The sequence below is a fragment of the Sciurus carolinensis genome, chromosome X (genome assembly GCF_902686445.1).
Source record: "Sciurus carolinensis chromosome X, mSciCar1.2, whole genome shotgun sequence".
Taxonomy (NCBI): Eukaryota; Metazoa; Chordata; class Mammalia; order Rodentia; family Sciuridae; genus Sciurus; species Sciurus carolinensis.
The window spans coordinates 108536336-108560383 of record NC_062232.1 but is presented as its reverse complement, the minus strand read 5'-3'; the positions used below and the strand labels follow the sequence as shown (position 1 = coordinate 108560383).

At 36.4% G+C, this 24048-nt stretch overlaps 2 protein-coding genes across 7 annotated transcripts in view; one reads left to right on the top strand and one right to left on the bottom strand.

Moving 5' to 3' along the window:
• The window catches only part of Smarca1 (SWI/SNF related, matrix associated, actin dependent regulator of chromatin, subfamily a, member 1), a 71684-nt gene extending 58936 nt beyond the window's left edge, over positions 1-12748 (top strand). For 3 of the 6 annotated variants that reach the window (XM_047536647.1, XM_047536651.1, XM_047536652.1), the window contains 2 exons: positions 10823-10933; positions 12023-12748. In XM_047536647.1, the coding sequence (XP_047392603.1) occupies positions 10823-10933; positions 12023-12094 (183 nt within the window). In that variant the 3' untranslated portion in view covers positions 12095-12748. Of the gene's footprint in view, positions 1-10822; positions 10965-11953 lie in introns of all 6 variants that reach the window. The other 3 variants (XM_047536650.1, XM_047536649.1, XM_047536648.1) reach the window with 3 other exon arrangements.
• A 9825-nt stretch (positions 12749-22573) lies between these two features.
• LOC124972497 (transcription initiation protein SPT3 homolog) lies at positions 22574-23763 on the bottom strand. Its single transcript, XM_047536924.1, has 2 exons — positions 23631-23763; positions 22574-23558 (listed from the first exon to the last, which is right to left on the bottom strand). Exons 1-2 carry the CDS (start codon positions 23729-23731, stop codon positions 22688-22690), a joined length of 972 nt encoding a protein of 323 aa, XP_047392880.1. The 5' UTR covers positions 23732-23763; the 3' UTR covers positions 22574-22687.
• Positions 23764-24048: the final 285 nt, after the last annotated feature.

The window sequence follows — 24048 nt, the reverse complement described above, 5'->3', positions numbered from 1 at the left end:
TTTTCAGTGAGTTAGTTGACCTTTTAAGGTGCTATCTAGCTGAGTGCATCTATGGCCTTTTTGAGCAGAGATTCCTTTCAGAAGCCATACATTTAAAATTTTTAGCCATTTGTGGTTTTGTGCATATAATGACCTAATTTAGGGCAGCATCAACAGCTTGTAAAAATTTGTCAGTGAATCATACTTTTGAACATACATGCCCTTTTTGTGATGAACCATTTATTGAATTCTGAGTTTTATTACAATGATATTTTACTAATTTTTAAAAGGTTGAGAGCTTACTGCTGTTTTCAGTTTCTGGAATTATTAACTAAAACAGTAGGATGAATGAGATCCAATATATAAGGAAAATCTTATGCTGTTTGTATTATGAATATTATTATAGAACCACAGAACCTTCTTTAATTTTCCAAGAAAAACCCCAGTATATTGTTAACTACCACTAGATGTCTCTGAACTCCCTCGTAAAGAATATGTTTTTCCTCCATCTTCTTTTTTTAAAAAAAAACCTTTACCTCTGTACTTTCTTTACCAAGAGATTTAAATCTCTAGTGTGTATTTTCCAAAAAGCAGATATTAGCTGTATAGGTAATCTCAAAGTGAAATATTTATTTTGTCTATTAAAAATGAAGACATCTCTCCTTTATTACTTTTAAAAGGTGAAATTTCTGATTTCTAAAGAATCTTTAAAAATTTTGAGCAGTTTGTTTCATACTTAAATGTCAATTGAGAGCTTTTCTTATTAATTTTTCTATAATTACATTTTGATTTCCCTTTTAGTTAATGGATAATTTTTGCTTGTATTTCTGAATTTAGAGTATAAAGACATACTTTAAAAATTTGCATACCTTTGTACCCTCCTTTTGGAAAATATGATAATATCAATAACTGGGAATTATAGAATTTGATTATTATTATTTCTAGATGATCTCTTTCCTACTCATTTTAAAAATAACTGTTCCTTTATAGTGAATCACATTCACAATTTAGGAAGAGAAACCTCCTCCCTTGAAAGAAGCAGCTGTGATTTCTGAAAGAAAAATAATTTGTTTCATTTAAAAATCCCATTTTAGAAATAGAGGATATAATTTAATTCATATTGTGTCACTATTTAAATTAAAATCTTACTAATGATTGAACTCAGCTTACTTAAGAAGCTATCTTTGAAAATACAATCTTGTTTAAAAATGACTCTTTTCTTTCCCAGAGACACCAAGAAATAGTGTGAAATACTTCTTAGAAAAAAGTAGAAATCTTAGTAGTTACATTTTATGCAGGGATCTCAAAATACTGAATTCATGGCTTCTGACTTAACTAACAGTCATAAAGTGCTTAAAGGCACAAACCTCCACTTCCAAATATGCCTCACTTTGAAAGCCTTCAGCTAAAGTTTGAAGATTTCTTTGAGGCTCTTCTCCGTTTAAAAATGCTGGCTATACAAAAGAGAAAATGAGTTTCAGTTCCATTTCTCTGTGCTAAAAAGATTGTGATTTTTTTTCTGTAAGAACTTGTGTGGTCTTTAAGCAAGTAATCAGTCTCTATTGAACTACGTAAACAAGTAAGAAGGATAGGCTCAACTCAGAGTTTTCAGCTCAGAGCATATGAATTGCCCTACCATTTTCTTCTGAAGAAAAATATCTTCTATAGTATTTCCATTTTCTAGCACTGTGGATTGAACTCAGGGCCTTACATTTGCTAGGCAGGCTCTCTGCCAACTGAGCTGCATCTCCAGCTCTTTAGGAAAGATATCTTAGAATGGACCTTGGTATTAGTATATCAAAAACTTACCAGAATTAAAAGAATTTTTTTTACCACATGACTATCAGAGGAAGTGATAAAACTTTGTATTTATTTGCTTTTATGGTACTGGGGAATACTTTGTTTAGTGTCTTTGATATAATGCTTGCCAATTCCTTATCCACATTAGCTCATTAATTTTCTTGCCATTTCTTTTAGGAACTGAATGTCAGGGTACTATCCCTATTCATTTAGTGACAGACTAACGTGATTGGGAAATTTGAGGAGAATCTGAGAGGTCCAAAAGTCATTTTATTGAACAGGACTTGTGGGAAAGGTCTCAACAATGTTCAATTAGTAATGCCCTGGACATTCTGAGGACCTTTTAAGTACTTAAAATAGAAAAAGCAGTATTTAATTCTCTGAAATAAAGAACATTTCTTGATAAAACATTTACTGCATCCTTTACAGTGTTGCTTTGACTCTTAATTTGAGTCAAAAAATTCTTACCTTTTAACCTCTGGGGAGCCTTTATTCTTTTCTCTTCAGCCAGCTCAAGAAACTGTGTGTGCATTGCCTGTGGCCATGTAAGTTGAAGTTGAAGCTGAGTATTAGTAATTAGTCATTTCAATTACCTTGTCTTTTGCAGTAGTTTAAATGAATTTTTCTGATAGCATCTCAGAGAGAGAAACACACACTGTTGAATACAATGCAATAAAAATTTCATGTTATTACTGTTTGTTTTCAAATCACAACTTTATTATTAATGAAAGTGTTCCTTATTTAAAAGTAAGAAAATGACATTACTCATTAGAACTGTAGGAGAAAAAAATACTTCTTAGAAAATATTGCTATAGCTTTTTATTAACTTGCTTCTGATTTTATAGGTTTATCACAACAGCTAGTAAATGTTAATTAGACTATTGGTTCAGCATAGCATATTTTATAAATTCTCTTGCCAGTCAGAAAAGATTTTTGTAGGTCTTTTAGAAGAATAAAAGTACATCTTTTTTTTTCTTCTGTGTTGCTGAGTATTAAACCCAGGGCCTTATGTATGTTAGGCAAGTCCTTTACCCCAACCCTTTAGAAGAATAAAATTAAATAAAAAATTTACCTAGTTGTTCTATAGTCATAATAGCACTTCTCTTTGTTGGTTATGAAGCTTAGTCTAGGAAATTTCAAAGAGAAAGGCTACTTACGATTTTTGGTTTTATATATTAATACTTAATTTTATGTTAACGGCTAACACTGATATTTTAGAGCATTGCATTCTTAATGAAATATGATAAATATGAATAATACATTGGTAAAACTGGCAGTCTGTAAAATGTATTGATAAGTTCTTCTTGACTATAGAATTAAAATACTAAAATCCAAATATATTTATGCTCATAGAGGTCTGTTACTCCTCATTAACCTAAAAGACTAAACTGTCCCTTTTCTACCTTAGTTTTGAAAAGGTCCTATCACAGAGTGATATACAAAGGAGAGATAGTGTTCAACTTTGCTTCTCATCAAAGAAATCAGAAGAATAGCTTTACAGAAGAGGTCCTTCTTGGAACCAAATCTTGAAAAACTAGGAGGAGTGGCCATGAGGGTACATGGCAAGTTGTGGAAATAGGATGCACAAAAGTATAAATGAGCCTAGCATATTCAGAAACTACAAGTAGGCTGGAATGGTATTGTGAGTCGGGAGGTACTGGAAGAGGAGGCTGGAAAGGTAGCTGGCAGCCAAATGAAGACTTTGAAATGGATCATTCATTAGTCTGTAGGAAGTGGGGAGTCACTGAAGGATTGTAACATGATCAGATTTACCTTTTTAAAAATATTATTCTGGTGAAAGTTGGTAAGTTCTACCTCACCTACCATCTATAGAAAATCATCTACAATGATTTTCACATTCTTTTCTCTGTTCATCTTTTTTTCTTCCCTTAGCTAATATTCCACCATCTACCCCAGAGTCATTTTTTTTCCTACTGCCTTTTTAACTTTGAAGTATAGTCAGTTGTATTTAGAGACTAGCATAGCACCTTACTCAGTAGGCATTCAGTGAATACATGAGCATGAAACTTTTGTACTTAGTTTCCTTCTATCCTATAGACTCCTACAGTTGCACCAGATTTGGATAGAATGTGAGGAAATATGTCAATGTGTTGGAGTCCATTTCTTTTCTTTTTAGTCTTCCTTTTTCTAATGATAGATTTTGACCATCATCCCTGGAGCTGTTAGTTGTAAGTTTTGTGTTTTATTATGCAGCTGTTGTGTTTGATTTAGAACCCTGAACTGTTCTAACAATCAGAAATACAGTTAATGCATTAATAGGAGTCCATTTAGGTATTTATATTTACATATTATTTTGTGAGAAGATGACATAATATTTTATAAATAACTGCTTAAGTGGTAGCAGTTATGTGAAAGCATCATAACATTTGGTACTTGTTTGAGAAATGTAGGGTATATTTATATGAATATTAACTTCCATTTAACTTCCAGTTTTCCTGGGCCATGAGATTCTACTATAGACTGTCATTGCTTTTTGTTACTATGACAGAAGTTCAAAAATGACTTGCAGTCTGGGAGGAGGTAATATAGGGGGTATATAAAAGAGCAAAGGAGAAAAAAATGCTCATTTCGTTTTACTAAGAATTGTAAAAGAATACCCTGACCTTATAAAATGTTACCCACAAATTCAGAGGCACAGATGTGAAGTGCATTTTTTTTGCCCTTGCTCATTGAGCTGCTTTTGACTTTCAGTCGTAACAGACGTAGACCTTCTGTCATTCAGACTTAGGTAGGCTTAGTGTCTAGGATTTTAGTACATAGGAAATGTAATGTGGAGCCTCTTTAATCTCTTTCAATAAGTCACTTCAAGTTTACTGATGCTTTCTGTGCCTTTTGAATTGGTGCTTTGAAGCTGAGTATTGGGGCAAAAGATATTTGAACTTGGTGCCTGGGGTGATTGATATTCACCACACACTGAGGACAATACTGCTCACTGCAAACATTACATCAGTTTTTAAAGGTATTCTAGTATACACATCCTGGCATTCAAAAGTTGATACTTGAGTGACTTTGCATTGAGTAAACTCCTTAGCTATTATAAAAATATGAAAAACTGAGGCAGCACAATTTCATTTAAAGTAAATCTAAAGTCTGTAGTTTAAAATAGGGCTTGGCAAACTGGCCCTCCACCTGTTTGATGTGGCTTGCAAGTCAAAAATGATTTTTACATTTTAAGTGCATGAAAGAAATCAAAAGAAAATAGTTTGCGACATGTGAAAATTGTAGAAAATTTCAGTGTTACTGTCCAAAGATAAGGTTTCATTGGAACACAAGTACACATTTATGTTTTATCTATGGCTGTTTTCATGCTCGAATGGCAGAGCTGAATAATTGTGACAGTGTTGTCTGCAAAGGTGAAAGTATTTACCATCTGGCTCTTTAAAAGAAAAAAATGTACTGACCCCTGGTTTAAAAGAAAGTGTGAGAAAAGTGGAAAGAAAGAAAGAAAGAAAAAAAGAATATGACCAAGGTTCAATATGTTATACTGTCCTTTGAGAAAAGGGTTAAATGGAGGATGGGTAAAGGGAGAGGATATTGAACCTAAAAGAAGGGTGTTTGTGGGCCAGGGGATGATTATGCTGGAGACATGGGAGCACCCTTGTAAGAATTGAAGGATTGTCACACAGAAAGAAGGAATCAGCTTATTCTCTATGACTACAGAAGTTAGATCTAGATCCTACTGTGGGAAACCATAAGGTAGCAAATTGTGTAAAGGAACATTTCTGAATTGTTTAGAGGTGGGATAGCTAGCCTTAGGAGGTAGTGAGTACTCCATAGTTGGAAGAATTCTGAAAGGCAGACTATGACTTATTAACAAGGATCTAGTTAACAGACTGAAGCATCCATTTTTTTGGTACTGAGGATTGAACCCGAGGGACATTTAACCACTGGGCCACATCCCAGCACTTTTTATTTTGTGTTTGGAGACGGGGTCTCATTAAGTTGGTAGGGGCTTCACTAACTTGCTGAGTCCGGCCTCTTGAGTCACTGGGCTTACAATTGTGTGCCACCACGCCTGACCACACATTTGATTTTTTAAAAAATATTTTTAACTTGTAGATGGACACAATACCTTTATTTATTTATTTTTATGTGGTGCTGAGGATTGAACCCAATGCCTCACATGTGCTAGGCAAGCACTCTACCACTGAGCTACAGCCCCAGCCCCACGCATTTGGTTTTTATTAAGTCCTTCCTAATCTTGGGAGTCACTGATTTTATGAACTTGCACTAGTAAGAATCTGTATCAAGAGAAGATTTCTGAGTACTGAATATACATTTTATTGCATTCTCCTGCTCAAAAAATCGTCAGTGAGATCTTTATATTAAATTATGTAAAAATTCCTTAGTTCTGTGTTCTTAATTCCTAGGTTCTTTGTACTTGCATCTTAGCCTAAGCCATCACTTTTCCCTGGTACAGGATTTGCCAAGGTGGCTTCTAACAAACATTATTCCAGCATATGTAAATTAATGATGTGTAGAAAAGGGTTCTGTTTTCAAATAGTTGGGACATGCTGACATTGAGTTCTGCCACTGACACTTCCAATCTACATTAGAATACTAAAAACTCTTGAGAAGTCCTGCCATGAATTAGTTTATTTAACCTTTTTTAAATCTATCATTTCCCAAATGTTGAAACTTTTTACTTTTGCCACAGCTGTTAACCCAGAATGGTTTTCCATTTGTCATTTTCCTGTTCTCTTCAGTTGTCTTTATTGTTTTTACATCTCTATTCCTGTTGTGTATCATTTTTCTCCAACTTCATTCCTAAATCTAGAGTGAGGAAATAATGAGAGTATTAATTAGACTACAGAACTGTAGAAACAGTTTGATGCCCCTGTAACCCCAGGAAAATAGAACAGGAAGATAAGAATTCTAGGTGAATATGTAAAAGGAAAAATGATATGTAAAAGGAAAAATGAAAGTGTTTTGACATGAAATTTCTTATAGTCTTTTCGTAGTCAGTTACTCAGTCACTTTTTATTAGTAATCTAACCTTTCTCTTGTAATTTCTGATTTTTTACTGGTGTTCTGTTTATGGTACCATCTATTTAATTAGGCAGTCTTGAAGTGTGTGGATTAAATATCTCCAGATGTTGTGGTATGACCTATGCTAGGAAGGTGAAATCCATACTGGTCCATTCCTTAATGCTTTCCTCTAGAGAGTTAGATTATTTTTCTTTCTCTGGAATAGTTAGTGACAGGTCAAAAGGAATGAAGGTAAGAATTTATTATAGGGTCTATTTTTAATCATTTTGAGATATTCTACTTTCCTGCATTTGAGACTGTCTCAGAGTATTAGGTTTTTACTTGAATCATTCATATAAACCATGAATATGTATTTAAATATCTCTGCAGTCACGGCGACTATTACTTATTGAGAATAATAACAGCCAGAGGGTGTAACTTAATGATTCAAGAATCACCTTCATATAAAGACTCTATCTAGTCTCCCTAGAAACCAACGATCAAATCTCATTAGGGTCAACTTAGCCCTTTCTATAATAGATAAATTGAATAACATGCTGTTTAATTTGTATGTGTATTATTGAATGAAGCTATGAAGAATATTTGGTCTGCATATTAAAGAAATCACCATGGTTTTGGTAAGTAAGGAAAATTTCAGCGTGATTTTTCCCCCTAAATTATTTAACCTTGAATAGTTGGGAATGCACAAGAAATTTGAATATTCCAGTGTTGTGTAAGATTGTTTTTAATTGGTAAACAGTACTTTGTTAACGAATACTTTATTTTCTGATTTGGTTTTCAGCCTCTTCAGGGACTTGAAATAGAAAGTAGAAAATGCTTGAATAGTTGATAATGTTTCCAAATGTAACATTTCCTATGTTGTATGCCATTTCCTAGTTTTTATTTGGAAAGATAAATCTATACTATAAAAAATCATATGCCATTTCTTAAAATCTTTAGAGATTGCCAAGACCTAAATATTCATTGTAGAAAATTTGGAAAATACAGCTGAGTATAAAAGCAAATATAAAGATAAAGGGAAGATCAGTAATGTAGAAGAAGGAGATCTAGAGGCCTAGTGGAGGGATGGGTAAGGAGAGACAATGCAGAATGAATTCTTAAAAAATCATGGTATGTGCACACATAAATATACCACAGGAAATTTAACCTTTGTGCATAAGTAAAAAGAACCAATGAAATATAAATAAATAGATGACTGAAAGGAAGTCTAGTAGCATAGAGAAAGGAGAGTGGGAGAGGGAGAATGGAGAGAGTATGGGAGAAAAACAGGGGGAGTCATGAACTGATATCAAATGCCATGCAGTATGAGTATTTTGGGATGAACCCAGCTACTAACTATAACTAAAAGCTATAATTTAGAAAAATAGAAGTTACTGGTTCAGCTCCTTGGGAGGCTGAAGCAGGAGGATTGCTTGAAGCTAGGAGTTCGAGGCTAACTTGTACAATGTAGCAAGACCCTGTCTCTTTAAAAAAAAAGTGGGGGAACATGGTGACACACACCTATAATCCCAGTGACTCAGGAAGCTGAGGAAGGAGGATTTCAAGTTAGAGGCCAGCCTGGGCAACTTAGTGAGACCCTGTCTCAAAAATAATAAAGCCTGTAGCTCAATGATAGAATGTCCCTGGGTTCAACCTTCGGTACTATAAAAAAATTACCTGTGGTTCTACTTTCAGAGATAGCTACTGTTAACTGCTAGTCACATTGTTGTTAATATTCTTTCAGCGGTTACTGGTATTTGTGTATTGTTTCCAAAAATTCAGTTAGCTCCTGGTAGTTCCTGGTTAACACTATTCTAAACATGAGTCTGAAATCTTTGTTTACATCTGTTATTTCCTAGAATAAGGTTCTAAGAATGCAACTGCTAAATCAGAGAGTATGAAATTTTAAAAACCTTTCTTTGATATTTCCAACTTGCTTTCTAGCTAGGTTGTGTATTAGTCTCCTCATGCTGACATAACAGAATACCACAGATTGGGTAGCTTAAGCATTAGAAGAGTGTTCTCTCACAATTATGAAGACTGGAAATCCAAGATTAATGTGCCAGCAGAGTTGGTTTTTGGTGAGGCCTCTCTTCCTGGCTTGCAGATGTCTAATTATGCACATGATATCCTTACACGACTCTTTCTCTAAGTGTGGAGATTGAGAGATAGATGATAGATATATGGTGTCTTTGGCTCTTCTTATTAAAGAAGTCTTATTTGGTTAGAGCCCACCCTTTTGATCTCATTTAACCTTATTTAACTCCTTAAAGATCCCATCTGTAGATACAGTCACATTGAGGATTAAGGCTTCAACAGATGAATTTTGAGGAGCTACAGTACCCTCCATAACAGGTGGTAGCATTGACATTCAACATTAGTTCATATTTTACCATCTAAATGCCAACACTAAATATGTACACCATGTGCATACACATATCATTGCTAATTTGATAGAGATTACATTGTTTAACTTTGCATTTCTTTGATCCTTAGTTTCAGTGAAACATTTTAAAAAATGTTTTGAACATTTTTTGAGATTTCTATTCCTATACTTTGACCTTTTTCTGTTGTTGAAGTTGTTAATTGCCCATAAAACTGCATTTTCATTTGAGTAGCTATTTTGATTTTAATTTTTGCTATTTTGAATTTTGTCAGACTTTTGCTTACACAAAGAATCATATTTTAAAATGTTTTTTATCATTTGATATAAGCCATTATTTACCTTTAAAATACAGCACAGTATATAGAGTTAATAATATATGAGTTTACATATTAATGAATCATGTTTAATGCTCACCATACATTCATAAAAACTTTATAGTTTGGATGCATTGATTTGCTGGAAGTAAAATATAGGAAGTGGCAAGGTTAATGCAAAAATCTTTCAGATATTATTTACTCTGAATTAGTAAATATAGCAGTGTTTCCTGAGATCTACTCCCCAGAACTCTGATCCCACAAGATGTCTGATGAGAAGAGAGTTCTGTTGGTTAAGTAGCTCTGGGGACTGCTGCATCCTATGTCCCCCTTCCTTGTGACTCATGGTGCACATCAGGAACTGAAAGGCTCTGAGAAGCCCTGTAGTAAAGAAATTTGTTGAACTTTTATAAACTGGGTATCTCCAAAACTTATTTTAACCATAGAATGTAATCCCCCTATTTTATTCTTTGTTTATATGATTTATGTTAACTTTATATTTTGAAATATATATATATAAATTCACAAGAAATTATAAATAGATTTGTCATGCACTCTTCATCCAGTTCCCTCGCGTGATATCATCTTGCACAACTATAGTATTATATGACAACCAGGAAATTGCCATTAATATAATCCAAAGAGCTTATCCAGATTTCATTAGTTATATGTGTATTCATTTGTGATTGTGTGTTTGCATGTGCAGTTCAGTGAAGTTTTACCGTGCATGGATTTTGTAACCACCAGTACCACAGTACTCCATTATGTTCTCTGTGGTCACACCCACTCTCCCTACTCTGACTTTTGACAGTCATTGATCTCATCTCCGTTTGTATAATTTTGTCATTTTAAGAATGTTATATAAGGACTGGAGTTGTGGCTCAGTGATAGAGCACTTGCTTGGCTTGTGTGAAGTACTGGGTTAAATCCTCAGCACCACGTATAAATAAATAAATTAAGGTTCACTGACAACTAAAAAATATTTTTTTAAAAAAGAATGTTATATAAATGGAGTAATGCTGTATGTAACCTTTTGGGATTGACTTTTTCACTTAGCATAATTCTCTTGAGGTTTATTCAGGTGGATTTATATATCCATAGTTCTTTCCTTTTTATTGGTGAGTAGTGTTCCATAGTGTGGATGTACCATAGTTTGTTTAACCAATCATCCATTAAATGACATTTACCTCCACCCCTATGTTGGGCGGAATCTATTAATATTCTATGTAAATATTGTTCGAAAAAATGCCCCTTTAAAAATTGTATACTACAGAAATGATTCAGTTAAAGAATTGTCTCCTTTTTAAGGATTATCACTACTTATGGAAATTAAGTCTATTATTATTTTATTTAGGAATTCCAGAGACGCTGTAACACTCTGATTTCATTGATTGAGAAAGAAAATATGGAAATTGAGGAAAGAGAGAGAGCAGAAAAGAAGAAACGGGCTACTAAAACTCCAATGGTAAAATTTTCAGCATTTTCCTAACTTATAGGTAGATCCCATTTTTTTACATAATTAAAATGCCTATATTATGTTTAATGCCAAAATGATACGTATTATAAAAACTGTTTTTATGAAATGCTACTTTGTTTTGGACAGAAAAAGAATTATACCACAACCAAATGTTTCCTATTTGTTTTCAGAACATATGGTTAGGAAAACCCTAGTAACAGGTCTGAGTATTTAAAAAAATTCCTCATGAATCTAATCAGAAGCAAAATGCTAGTAAAATCCTTTGGATTAAGACTAGGCTGTTTTGGGGATAGGAGGTGGGTAGGGAAGGGATGGGATGGTGTTAAAGTTGAAACTGGGAGCTCTGATTTGATCAAATAAATGATCTTCGTGGAACCATGAGTGCAAATGAGATCTTTGAGCAGACAAAGCTTTACTTGGTAATAAGTTAACTGTTGGATAATAACTTCATTTTAATCCAGTCAGGTTGCCTTGTATGGCTCTAATTTAAAATATTCTTTGGTAGGATCATATTATTTGAGTGTGGTTAAGTAAACTGCCATATTTCATCAAATCTAAGATGCCTTCCATTGTAATACACAGCATTAGTGTACGTATCACTAAGAAAAAATGCTGCCAAGTATAGTTTGTCATCATTTGTAAGATGCATCCCAATTTCAGAGATGCTAAAATGTGAAAGAAATGTGCATCATAGAAGATATGAAATATAGTATGTTAAAGTCTATTGTGAATTTTTTAAAACTAGTATTCATAAATAAAATTTTGCCCAGAAACTTTTAAGTATTAAGTAGTTCTTTAAGATAAGAGTACATTTATAATACCATGTGTAAGTAGATATTTGATGACTATTTTTGATGGATATCATGTCTTTTCATAAAAAGAAACATCTTTGAAGGTTATTTACTTTGGGTTATATAGTTTGTTGGGCTATATAGAACATGAACTGTGAGTATAACATTGAAGTGAATATTCATGTTAAAATTTTTTTTTAATGCATTTACATCCTAGATTTAACATTGTTGGGCCATTTAAAAATGTGCATATTGGAGCAGAACATTAAATCTGTTTCCATTTTAGTCACAGAAAAGAAAAGCAGAGTCAGCTACTGAGAGCTCTGGAAAGAAGGATGTCAAGAAGGTGAAATCCTAAAGCCTAGAAATAAAGTTTTAAATGGGAAACTGCTATTTTCTTGTTCCCATCTTCAAATGCTAATTGCCAGTTCCAGTGTATTCATGGTACTCTAAGAAAAATTTCATTGGTTTTGATTTCTTGCATATTTTATATATTTTACAATGCTTTCTACCTGAAATGTGTAGCTTTATATTTTATGCATTCTAGTATTTTTGTGTACTGTATTTTGTGCATTTCATGTCTTCATCAAAATCCTCTCAGTCCTTGTTTTTTTGAAGCTTGTGCTGAGGTTTTAGCTTTTCTATGTTTTATATGCCGCTGCTTTGAAAGAGAACCTAGATTCTATAGCTGTATTATTGTTGTTTCATACTTTAAATTTATATGGCTGTGGAAAATGAATTAAAATGATTTGAGGAGAAAGACTTTTTCACTTCTTTGTTGCTTTCTTTTTTCTATTGAGTCTGGGCTTGTATGTGTTACTGCATACTGTGATTAGCATAATAATTGTTTCTTTGAGGTCATCTAAATATTTTTTTCCTAAAGGAATAAAGGGTGAGAAAAGAAAAATATTAAAAAACCTAATATTTGATACTGTGCTTGCTGTCAGTATGCATTACATTTAAATTATTCTCTAAATATTCAAGTGGGAAAATATAATAAAGAAATGTCTATAAGAAATTTAATTATTTCCTGTTTTTTGTGCAGTAGAAAGCAGTTGTGTTTACTCAATTGTATTGCTCACTACTATGTATTTGGTCAAAAGCTAAAGCTTTGCTTGTTGACTTGTGCATCATCTTCTGTCCCATAGAGCCAGTTCACTGGAGTCTGAGTGTAGCATATAGATTTATTAACAAATAAATTAAAAGTATGAAATAAGTATTATGCATTACGGAAGAAGGGCAGCGGTATTCATTAGGAATACAGTTATGCTCAGGTAAAAATCTCCATGTGTCACAGATTTTACGTATTGGGAGTTGTTAATTTCTTGTTCACACTACATATCCCATGCAGGTCAGAGAGATGTGGGGTGGGAGGGGTTTACTCCACCTAGTCACTCAAGGTTCCAGGCTGACTAATGTTGTGCTATTTTGTAGCTGCACCACTTTTCAGCTGCCACTGTGGTGAATAAGTGAGAGGCTGGAGAATTTCATGTAGACTTTTCAGTGCTTCAGCCCAGAAGTGATGCATGTCATATCCACTTAGTTTTCATCGCCCCCAAACTAGCCACATGATCCTGTGTACCTGCAAGAAGGCTGACACATATAGGTAAACAAACAAACAGTTTTACATTACTGCCTTCATTACCCTGCTTCTTGTCTCCAAACTCCAATCTAGAGCTCTTAAGCCCAAAATCAAATTTTAGAATTTTCCACTCCAGTGAGATGAAAGCTACCATTAGTAACCTGAGCTGGTTGGTGACAGTGATACCTGTGAGTTATGCTATACTCCCACTGAGGTTCTAGACTCTGATCAAATCAGTTTGGCCTTCATTTTCCGAGGGAGGAATAAAGATAGAGGGTGGGAGCAGGTACAGTTTGAAGGTCTTAGAACACTTTGGTGGAAATTTAACAGTCTTTACTTCTTGTTCTTTCTCTGTTAACCCTAAGTGGTTAATAGCTGAATGGTATGTGACTGTCTATCTTAAAGGAGGAAATTTGCAGGTAAGTTCTTTTCATTGGGATCGTTTCCCTGATCCATATCACGGTTTTTATGAACCTGTCTTGGACCAAAGAAATGTGAAATTCACCTCCTCAAGGCTGCCAATGAATGAGTGTGATGTCATCCTTAGAAACTCATGAAATGGTTTTACTCTGGACTTGACTTAAAGATCACACTATATATTTGGTGTAAAATTTACCACCTACTCTATTTCTCATCTTGAAGGATATAAAGCTACATCATTGAACCTAGTCTACCAAGAAGACTGATACAATGAGGACCAGAGGATAACATAGTCCAAATAATATCATGTTGGGGATACAGAATTTCCCAAGTCTGAATATGAGACCTCTCTTATTGTCAAATTTTCACAGAGGCATTAAACTCCCAAAAGTTCCAACAAAGAAATCCCATTTAAAACAAGAAGCCTAGACTGACAGGGTAGTCTCCTTAGATCTGGCTACCATGTTGGGGAGAGAGGCTAGAGGAAGCAGGAGAGAGTAAAAGTACAATGATCCCGCCCACTAGCAAAAACAGTCCAATTAATTGTACTGGAATCCAACCTAATCTGACTACTCATTTGAAAAATGTGCAAGGAGGAAAGTTGAGCAGAAGAACAGGGACACTGAGAGATTTCTTTTTACTCAAAGCCTCTATCTGTTGACTATCATGGGTGAACAGGTTTCCCAACAATCCTAGGGCTTCCAAAGAGGCCCTCATAAAACATCTGTCTTGATTGATTTGGTTATTTGAAACCTTCCAGTTAAGAGAAGCTACTGATGTAGAATCTTTGCAGGTTTACTTTTTGTTAGGTTTTTTTTTTTGAAAAGCCTCTATTCAACTGGTGAAATTACCCACTGTCACAAAAATAAAGTGCTGTTTCCCCCAACTACTGGCAAAGGTCACTATTGTCTACTGTCCCTCTTTTGTGGTGTGGTAGCCAATGCAGTAGTTAAGTTTTCCAGGTTTGTGTCCAGGCCCATGATGAATGCTGATGTCCACATTGCTTTCTCTCCAGGTGTCCTTATCAGCTCCTGAAATCAAGTTGCCACTAATTTCAAACTTCTATGATTATTTCATCCCAATGTCTCCTTCATTTATTCTGATTAAACTACCCTACCCAATAGACAAAGGGTAAGATTTTCCTGTGGTTCAAATATATGTAGCTAATACTATCTGTCATGTCCCCTATCCCTTAGCCTTATTATTTCTATGCATACCAGCTGATTTTTTACTACCAGTATCTCTTTGTCTGAGGCTTCCTCAGAAGGTCTGAAAGGCTTCTCTGACCTCTGCTTGATAGGCTGTAAGAGCTGGGGGTTAACACCTCTGGAAGCGGCTCTCATCGACAAAGAGTTGGGAATTGGTGTGTATGTACCCCAGCTTTCACTCCTTGAGAAAGGTAATTAAGGTACATGATTTATATGGTTCCCCAGAGTTCATATGTTTAAACTTCAGTTACCCACAGAAGTAGCTGTCTGAATAACACCGTCTTTATTGGCTTCTTTCCTTTCACTGTGTCATTTCCCTACTCCCCAGTAGGTGTTTCCAGAGGTTGATTCTTAAACTATTTACATTAGAATTTTTGTCTCGAGCTCTGTTTCTGGGGAAATCCAAATTAAGACTCACCTTGTATGAATAACTCCTTGTAGCCCTTAGTAAATTCTTAAGATGATGTAGGGTGTTTGAGAAATAGCATATCATTAATCTGTTGTTAGAAGATCTACCTCTCTCTGAAGAGTAAGTGGTGTGCTTATTTCGCACCGTACAAAGTACTGGGTTCTGGTTTATCTCCATTAACAAAATTTTCTCATACCACCGATAACTTATGGGTATTAGAAATTCTCAGGCAGTGTTTACGAGGTTCCCAAGTGTTTGGTAAGGCCAAACACTTGTGTTCTCAGTGCTAACTGTTGCACTTTACCTGTTCTAGTGGTTCATTTAGAGAGCTGAACCAGGCATTGGCCTTTCTCACTGTATTGTGGTACCACAACCATTATGGGATCCTGGTGATATTGGACTTCTAACATCTGTTAGTGTAGTGACCTGATCATTTGTGCTTTTCCTGATAATATGTCCTTTCCCTGATAGATAGCTTTCCTGCTGGGAAAACTTTCATTTAGGTCACTGTAGTCACATGCAAGCTATATTTTTTTCATTTGTTTTCAGGCCTTCTTCTGTATTGCCTTCAAAGACCTGCTTAATTTGTGATCTTCCTGTGATAATAGATGTTAGAATTAATCAATATGTTTTGTTCTACCAAATTATATGGGCAGTTTCTGATGACTTCTATGTGAGATTGATGGTAAGGACTATTCAAAGACAACTGTTTACCTTCAATCATGAGTACAGTTTTGAATTAAAATATCTCCTTCAGTGGTAGAGACCAAAACCTTTTTTGCTTTATATCCAAGACAAAAGGTCTTTGCATGAGGCCTCACCTTTGCTAGGATATTTAGTATGTGACCATTGTCATCAGTGGTATTGGTACCTTATTTATTCATCTCCTAAAATCAACTGTAAATTTCCAGATGCCATTTGTTTTTGTACTGATTATTAGTTTTTTATTGGCAATTAGCATTGCCAGAATATGACAATTTGCTCATCATGTGTCAAGATTGCTATGACATTCCATTTGCTGTTTCTTAGTATGAATAGCTATGTTGTTTGCAGTTGGGTAGATGGCCCCCTTTATTGCAGTTAGTGTATATTTGTGGGTATATCTGTTTCTCCTTTCACATGTGTCTATCCGTGTTTCAGAGATCACAAGCCTTCTTTTCCCCCATTATTTCCTAATTTTTTCCTTGTTTGACTCACCCTTTTAAAACTGAAACTATCTTCTAGACAAGAGTTTTTAGTTCATTTAAAACATCCTATAGTCAAAAAAAGTTCAAAAGATATCCTGTAGTCGATGCCTGCTGATCGAGGGCTTTTAAGTGTGTCTAGGGCAACCAATTCTCAAAGCCAAGATATGCTGGGTATAGCCATTATTTAAAACGCCTTTTCTTATTTGTTTTTTTCTTTCATTAAATTTTCCTTTTTACCTCAGTCCAGGAGTAAGCCACTCTCTCCATGTAGTAAAAGCCTTAATCTATTTTTTATTAGTGAAACCTACCTCCCTTCAATGATTGCACTCACACTCAGGTCTTTGAAATCCACAAACATAATTAGATGCTTGCCCAAGATTCCTGGTCAGGAAAGCAATCAGGAGCATGTTATTTCCTAATCGAGCTTACAAATCATGAAAGGTTATTTTTTAGTCTAGCTTCTGCCCACAAATGTGTAGGTTAGGGTTTATGCAGTATCCAAAACAACATCAACTTGAGGACGTGTTGGGGAATGGATTTAAAAAACTTGAGTAGGCTCATGCCATCCCAGAATTTTATCTATCATTTTCTCCTTATTTCTGAATGAAAGTTAAAACAAGACTAAGAGGAACAGAATCTGGGCCTTCTATCTAGTTGGCTGTACAGGTATTTAGATTTAATGATCCAACAGGCCAAAAATGTCACACTAGAATTCTGCTTATTCCAGGGAGACGTAACTCATATGGAACCTTGGTGCTTCGGCTGACTGAAGTCACAGACAAGACTATCTTTGCTCCTAAAGTGACTATTTCCTCTAAGACCAATAAATATCACATGGGAGATTTTTATCCTAGGCCTGCAGCACAACTGCTTCAAGTTTGAGGATTGAGCCTCCATATCTCTTATAGGAACATTATTTCCCAAATGTTAGTTCCAGGGGCATATGAATGCTCTTACCTTCTGAGACCATGTCAGTGTTAGGAATGGTTGTGACATCCAGTTGCTGTTAAGGGCTGAATCATGGTAGTAATCAGCCTGGACTCAGGAGTATTTATAAATCCTGCTTTAACCCTACAACTCTTATGTATTCCTCAGGGATAGATGTGCCTAAAGAGTGGCAAAGGAACATTCTATTAAGTGGGACAATGGCCCCCAACCTGGGTTTAGCTCTCCACTGAGCTGGGCTTAACCACAAGGAGACTTGGGTAGAAACAGCCTGAATCTGACAACCAAACAGGATGAATGGCTTAGCATTTCTTTTAGGCCAAAATCAAATCTCAGAATTTTCCATTCCAGTGAGAGAAAAGTCATAGATATCAGCTCCATAATGAGGCTTTCTACCTATATGGGATTGTTTGTATTCCCAAGGCCCCACCCAGTACATACTGTTCAACAGTGCCCAGGAATCCGACTCAACAATTCATCACTCCCACACCACTTGGGTAGGAGCTGGGGAACAAACCAGAGAGGAGCTTTGCATCCCTTTCTTTGGAAAGCAATATGGACAATATGCTTAGAAAGCTCAGATGCTGTAGCCTGGTCAGTTCCTATGGCCCATGGTTGATTACATGTTCACATGTGGCTGGAACACTGAATAATACAAAAGGTGTCATAAGAGCTACCATCACAGAATACAAATTTGATAACTTCTGATGAGAATCACATAATATATGAGGTCTCATTATCTACCATTTTTTCGTGATTATTGGTGAGACATCAGTGAATTTGAGTCCTTGAGAACAATGGTTTAGTATAAAGCAGTGTCAAAGTATTTTGAGTCTTCTGAGAAATGTAAACTAGCTGGTCATGATACCGTGAAAAAAGATACATTTATAAGCTATTATGAAATGTACATCTGCTTAAATTTGAGTATGGAAGGAACTTTTTTAAGATCAACTTTTATTTTGTAGGTTTTTTGGTACTGGGGAGTGAACCTAGGGGTGCTGTACCACTGGTCTATATCCCCAGGTCTTTTAATTTTTTTTTGAGTCAGGGTCTCACTAAGGTTCTGAGGCCGACCTTGACCTTGTGATCCTCCTGCCTCAGCCTCCCAAATCACTGGGGTTACTGGCATGTGCCACCACACCCGGATTATTATGTAGTTTTTTAAGCAATATAAACTGTGAATAATTTGCATGCCATAATTTTCCTTGTGTGGAGATGTTCCACAGTGCTAGGCACATGCTATGGCTTCCTACACTGCCAAAACCTCATGGAACTGGAACTAGTGATTATATCTCAGGATGTAGGAATTTGGATATTACTATGCTAAAGGAATACATTCAGAGTTGTATTCAGAATTGTCAGCTTTGGTCTTTGAAAAAACTATATTTGCTTCAGCTTTATTTAGTTAGGCTCTGTATCAGCATTTGTTGCATACAACACTATCCTCAAACTTAATGACTTAAAACAACCATTTAACTTGTAATTCTGTGGGTTGGCAAGTTTGGTTGGACTCAGTATCTCATGGGTTCAACTGCTTTCAAGGTGTCAAATTCCTATTTGTGCATTTAAAGACTTCCTTGTAAGTTAAAATAGGGCTATTAAATTAAATTCCTAGTAAAGTTGAATTATTATTACCCAAATAGTCTATAATATGAGTGAAGGAAAGAGTAAAATGCAGAACAAAAATGTCCTGGAGGTCAAAGGGACAGGGTCAGAAACAGGCAGTAAAATCAAAACATAATGTATGTTGTCTGGAAATGCCCTGAGGTCCAACATTTACTGAGGTCCATGGATGTTCCTGCTATGCTGATCGTGTAGCTAAACCAGAACTCAGACAAGCCCTTTTGAGGCAGGAGAATTCCCTCTTTGCTGCTTAAGCAGTTTGCTTTAGGAAAACAATTTCATACTACTTTTACTGCCACCAAAGTTTTTAAGGTTCATGATCCCTTGGTTACCACTGCCATTGTTGGTGCTGAACTGTACAGTGTCACATATTATGACTAAATGTGTCACGGGCAAAATGCCTCTAATTCCCACCTCACTGATCCCTGAGTTAGATCCTCCCGTAGGCTACCATTAGGCAAATGTGCTTGAGCAAAAACAATTTCAAGTGCTTGAAATTCAAGCACTTGAGCACTTTGGAAAAATCAATTAATTTGTTCAAGACACCAGAAAACCTGGGTTGCTGGTGGATTTGCCACCAATCCAGATCCAGTCCTTCAGTTTCTGTTTGACTATGTGACTCCACGCAAGGGCTGTCCTACTGGTGCCATCTCTTGTAAGAGTGATTTGATCTCAGAAACTTTGTTACATTTTCTGCCATTGGGCTTTTGTCAGAGTTGCCTCTGTCCTTCCTGATGAATGTTGTTAATTTTATGTATAAATTTAAATATAACTATAATCTATTAATTTGTGTATTCATTCATTCACTCATTCATCTGTTCATCATTTTCAGTTGGACCTCAGTTTAAACTCCTGGGAGAAGGGGCTGTGGTCATGATCCCTTTTCTGATAGAATGCACTTTAAGCTTTGTAGCTACAGGGACTGTCTGTTTCTTTGTTTTTCTCTCTCATTGTTGCTGTTACCTTGACACTCATCCTCATTTACTCTTAAACTAAAAAGCCCTTTCTGCACACATTCTAGTAGACTTAATCTCACTACCCAGATAAGAAGAGGTGAGTATCAGAAGGACACCAGACAACAGGAATGTAGGCAGTTACTTTTCATTTCTTTCCAAGCTGCATGATGTGTCTCTCAATATCTCTGTCACTATAATCCTCTCAGTAACTCTGTTTCTGTGTAGATGGGTCTTTTGCCTTAATGACATCTGCCAATTTTATTTCTTGGAACTCCATGTTCTGAAATGCATTCTACTTTTTATTGTCATCCTTCATACATCAGGGCATACATTTTTGGTAAAATCTTTCATTTCTAACTGCTGCAGTCTTCACATTTTGAGCAGGAGAATCATGGAGGTAAAGATCATCTTCCACATAAGCTCACATTGTAGGTAAGCAACTCTACTGATTAAGCTACACCTGGATCATGGGCACACCCTATACCTAGAGGGTGAAGTCATGTATAAAACTTGGTAGCATGAGGAGCAAGTTTCAGTCAGGCAGTGGATTAACTGGCTATGACCAATACCTCTTTATAGTCTGTTTCTTGTCCATTAGTACAGTAACCTTTCTTCTGTATGTAATGCCTGCCTCTGCCTAAAACAATGTACCTATTATACATTAACCACAAACACATGCCCTCCCCACTTCCAGGAGACAACCCAGTTTCGTCTAGAATCAATATGAAATGAACACGTTTAAAACTGCCTGTCAGACTCAGTATCTATAACCTTTAGGGGGAATCTTAAAATCTTCAATTCCTCGGCCTGCCTGTGGTTGTTGGTCAGAGTAAACATTGCATCCTGCTGCTGCCTGGGGATGATGAATTATCTGCTAGAATCAGTAGGCATACATCTATTGCAGAGAAATGAGTTCCTTCGTCAGCACTTCTGAGCAACTAGAGAATCTGTTTCTGAGAGGATTATGCCTGAGATGCTTCGAGGGCAGCAGCAGTCTGTTTCCAGGTAATGCTGGCTCTCTGGGAAAAACCAAGTTGCAGGGTTGGTTCTAAAACTTGAACTTTGATTTCACCTGGAAGGCTTGTTAAAACACAACTGCTGAACTCCACCCCCAGAATTTCTGATTCATTAGGAATTTGCATTTCTAACAAGTTTCCAGGTGCTGTTGATGCCGCTGGTCTAGGAATCACACTTTGAAACTGCTGTTCTAGGGTGCCAGCTTGAATTGGGTCTTGTGTGGTCAAGCAGAAGTGGGGTTTTATTGTATTGTTGGTAGTTTCAAACCAAGACCATTTCTCTAGATTATTTGCCAGTTGTATTCCTGGGAATACATACAACTCAATTCATAAGCCCGAAACAGAGATCTTCCTGTTGTCTGTCTGTCCTGGCACCTGGATTGCCATCCTTCTTTATGTGCTGATTGTGATGTCCACATTATCTTTTGTAATTAACCGCTCCACTTGTATTCAACCCCAGCTCCTCTCATCCTCTGTGTATGTAGTGATACCTTTTTAAACACTTCTATTCTCATTTCTTGCCAGGAAAGGACTAACTGCCACTTGGCATCAGTCTCTTCATGTTTTCTAACCCAAATTCCCAAGACTGGGAGGCGGTCTGATCAACTGGCCAGGTTATCTTTTTGTGCCAAGGACTGAGAGCTAGCCTATTAATTTTCAGCCCTTGGGTTGTGAGTCCATCTTGAGTTCTGTTGGCTCTGGTCAGTTGAAGGACAGACTAATATGGTATATAACATGACTGCCTAGGATAGTGAATAGGGTAGTGGGACAGAGGGCCTGGGGTTTGGCAGGTGGTGATGACATTCTGAATAATGTGTATTGATAGAATGGCAGGTTTGCTTTTTTAGACATGCCCCACCATATTGGTTATTTTTAATACTACTAGTAATATTTAATATAATATTAAATATATCTGTTAAAATATTTGGTAATTAATGAGCTGGACTAGTTATTTAAATACTAAATACTTAGTGATTAGTACATAGCTTTCTCTGTGCCTCTTGACCACCTTCCCTTACCCCATCTAACCTGTTCCATTCCAAGACTCCTTAGATCTTCTAAATACTGCAACTAAAGGTTAATTTGGAGCATAACAGAGGGCTCCAGGCTTCTACTCCAGGCCTAAGGTTAGCCTCTATTTTGATTTGCTGATATCTGTGCCATACTGATAAATATTTGAAAGTCACTCCCATGATTTGGATGGAAGGGATCCAAAACTTATGAAAGGCACATGTTCAATCTGTTCTATGTGTACTTGCATCTGTGTAGTTGCAGATAATGTATTTCTTTGTTCTAAAACAATGTGAATGTGTCTTTTTATAATTTTTTTTTGCATTTTAAGCAAACTATTTCTGTAAAAAAAAGGAGAATTTGTGTCTTTTTTTTTTTTAACGGAGAAGCTAAACTTTTATTTTGTTCAAGAGAAAGCACCTCAGCATAACACCACCCTTCTCGTCGCAGAAGGCACAGTCACATCAGCAGGCTAGAAAAGCCATCCCATTTCTGTGGTAGGCACTTGTGAATGGGGAAAGGGGGCCAATCTTGTGTCCATAGCGTCAAACGGCCTCTCTGATGTGGCAGGGCTGGATGGCATCGCTGTGAGCCTCAACACCACAGGCCGCAGTGCTTTTTTCTTTTCCTTTGCTTGGTTTTAGTGGAGTCCTGTGCAGCGCTCCCACTTACTAGGGATCCTGATGTAGTTCTCCCTGAGTGCTGGGATCCAGATGATGGAACTGTTGGTGTAGGAGGTGGCGTGTTCTCAGGGGAGTCTGGGCAGGACTTCACGCAAGACCCCTCAGTAGAGTTGTGATACTGAATGAAAGTTGCAGAAATGGCATGGCTGAAGGGGTCCCCTGCCTTGGTTACCATGTCCTGTCTCACAGGAAGAGCCAAATCCACTAACTGTGCCACTGTTTCATATGCTAAATATGCTAAAATTTCCATAGCGACAACATTGGGTTTTATCTCCATGCTACCGCAGTCCAACCAGTCTCGAAATTTGGAAGCTTTTTTTGAGAAGCTTAATTGTCGACTTTCACAGAATTCTGCATATTGAGCTGAATCCATACTTTGAGTCTGTCTTTCTGCCCTCTCCATTCTTTCTTGTTTAACTTCATCAATTTCATCATCTTCAAATATTGCCAAAAGTTCTCCTGTCTGGTCAATAGAGTTGAGAAAGTCCTGAGCAATTTTCTGTCTTTTGTTTGTATTACTGTTACCACTTAGTTTGTCTTCTAGAAGATCATCTTCATCTATGCCTTTGACGATCTTTGATTTGTAGTCTAAGATAAACATGTATTTTAGCAGTCTTCTAAGCTTTTTCTTATCTTTGCGCATCAAAAACAGAAGATCTTCAGGAGAGATTACTCTTGCTCCCCACAGCTGCTGCAACAGATTAATTAATTGAGTGTGTACCACATCTTCTACCAAAACTGCTGTTTCATAAAGAGGTCTCCTAGCATCACCTAAAGAAAACCATGCACATGGACACAGCAAAAAAGCTGGAGTATCCATCCTCATTTCAGATAAGGTGGACTTCAAACCAAAAATCATACTCTGCAATTCTGCTGCAAAACTTATAGCCTTCCCTGTACTTCTTGCACTACTTGAAGTGGCAGCAGACATTGGGCTAGCTGCAGTATTATTCATCTCTGCTTTAAGGACACTTGTAGGCACGGCTGCATGTCCCACGTGGAGAATGTAGGGGTAGAGATGGCGCGGTTTCTGTCGCCGAGGCCCGGGATACGACTGGAAAGGGGCAGAGTGGGGGACAGAGAATGTAGAAAGGGAAAAGGTGACTCGGCTGTGTGGTGGGAACGAGGTGGGGGGGGGGTGGCAAGATGGCTGAGAATTTGTGTCTTTAAAAAAGAATTTTTAAAGTGATAATCTTTCTTTAGGTTCACTATCTTCTGCCATGAAAATAAATTTTGGTCACAAATCAGAATGATTAGATTGCCTATAGGTTA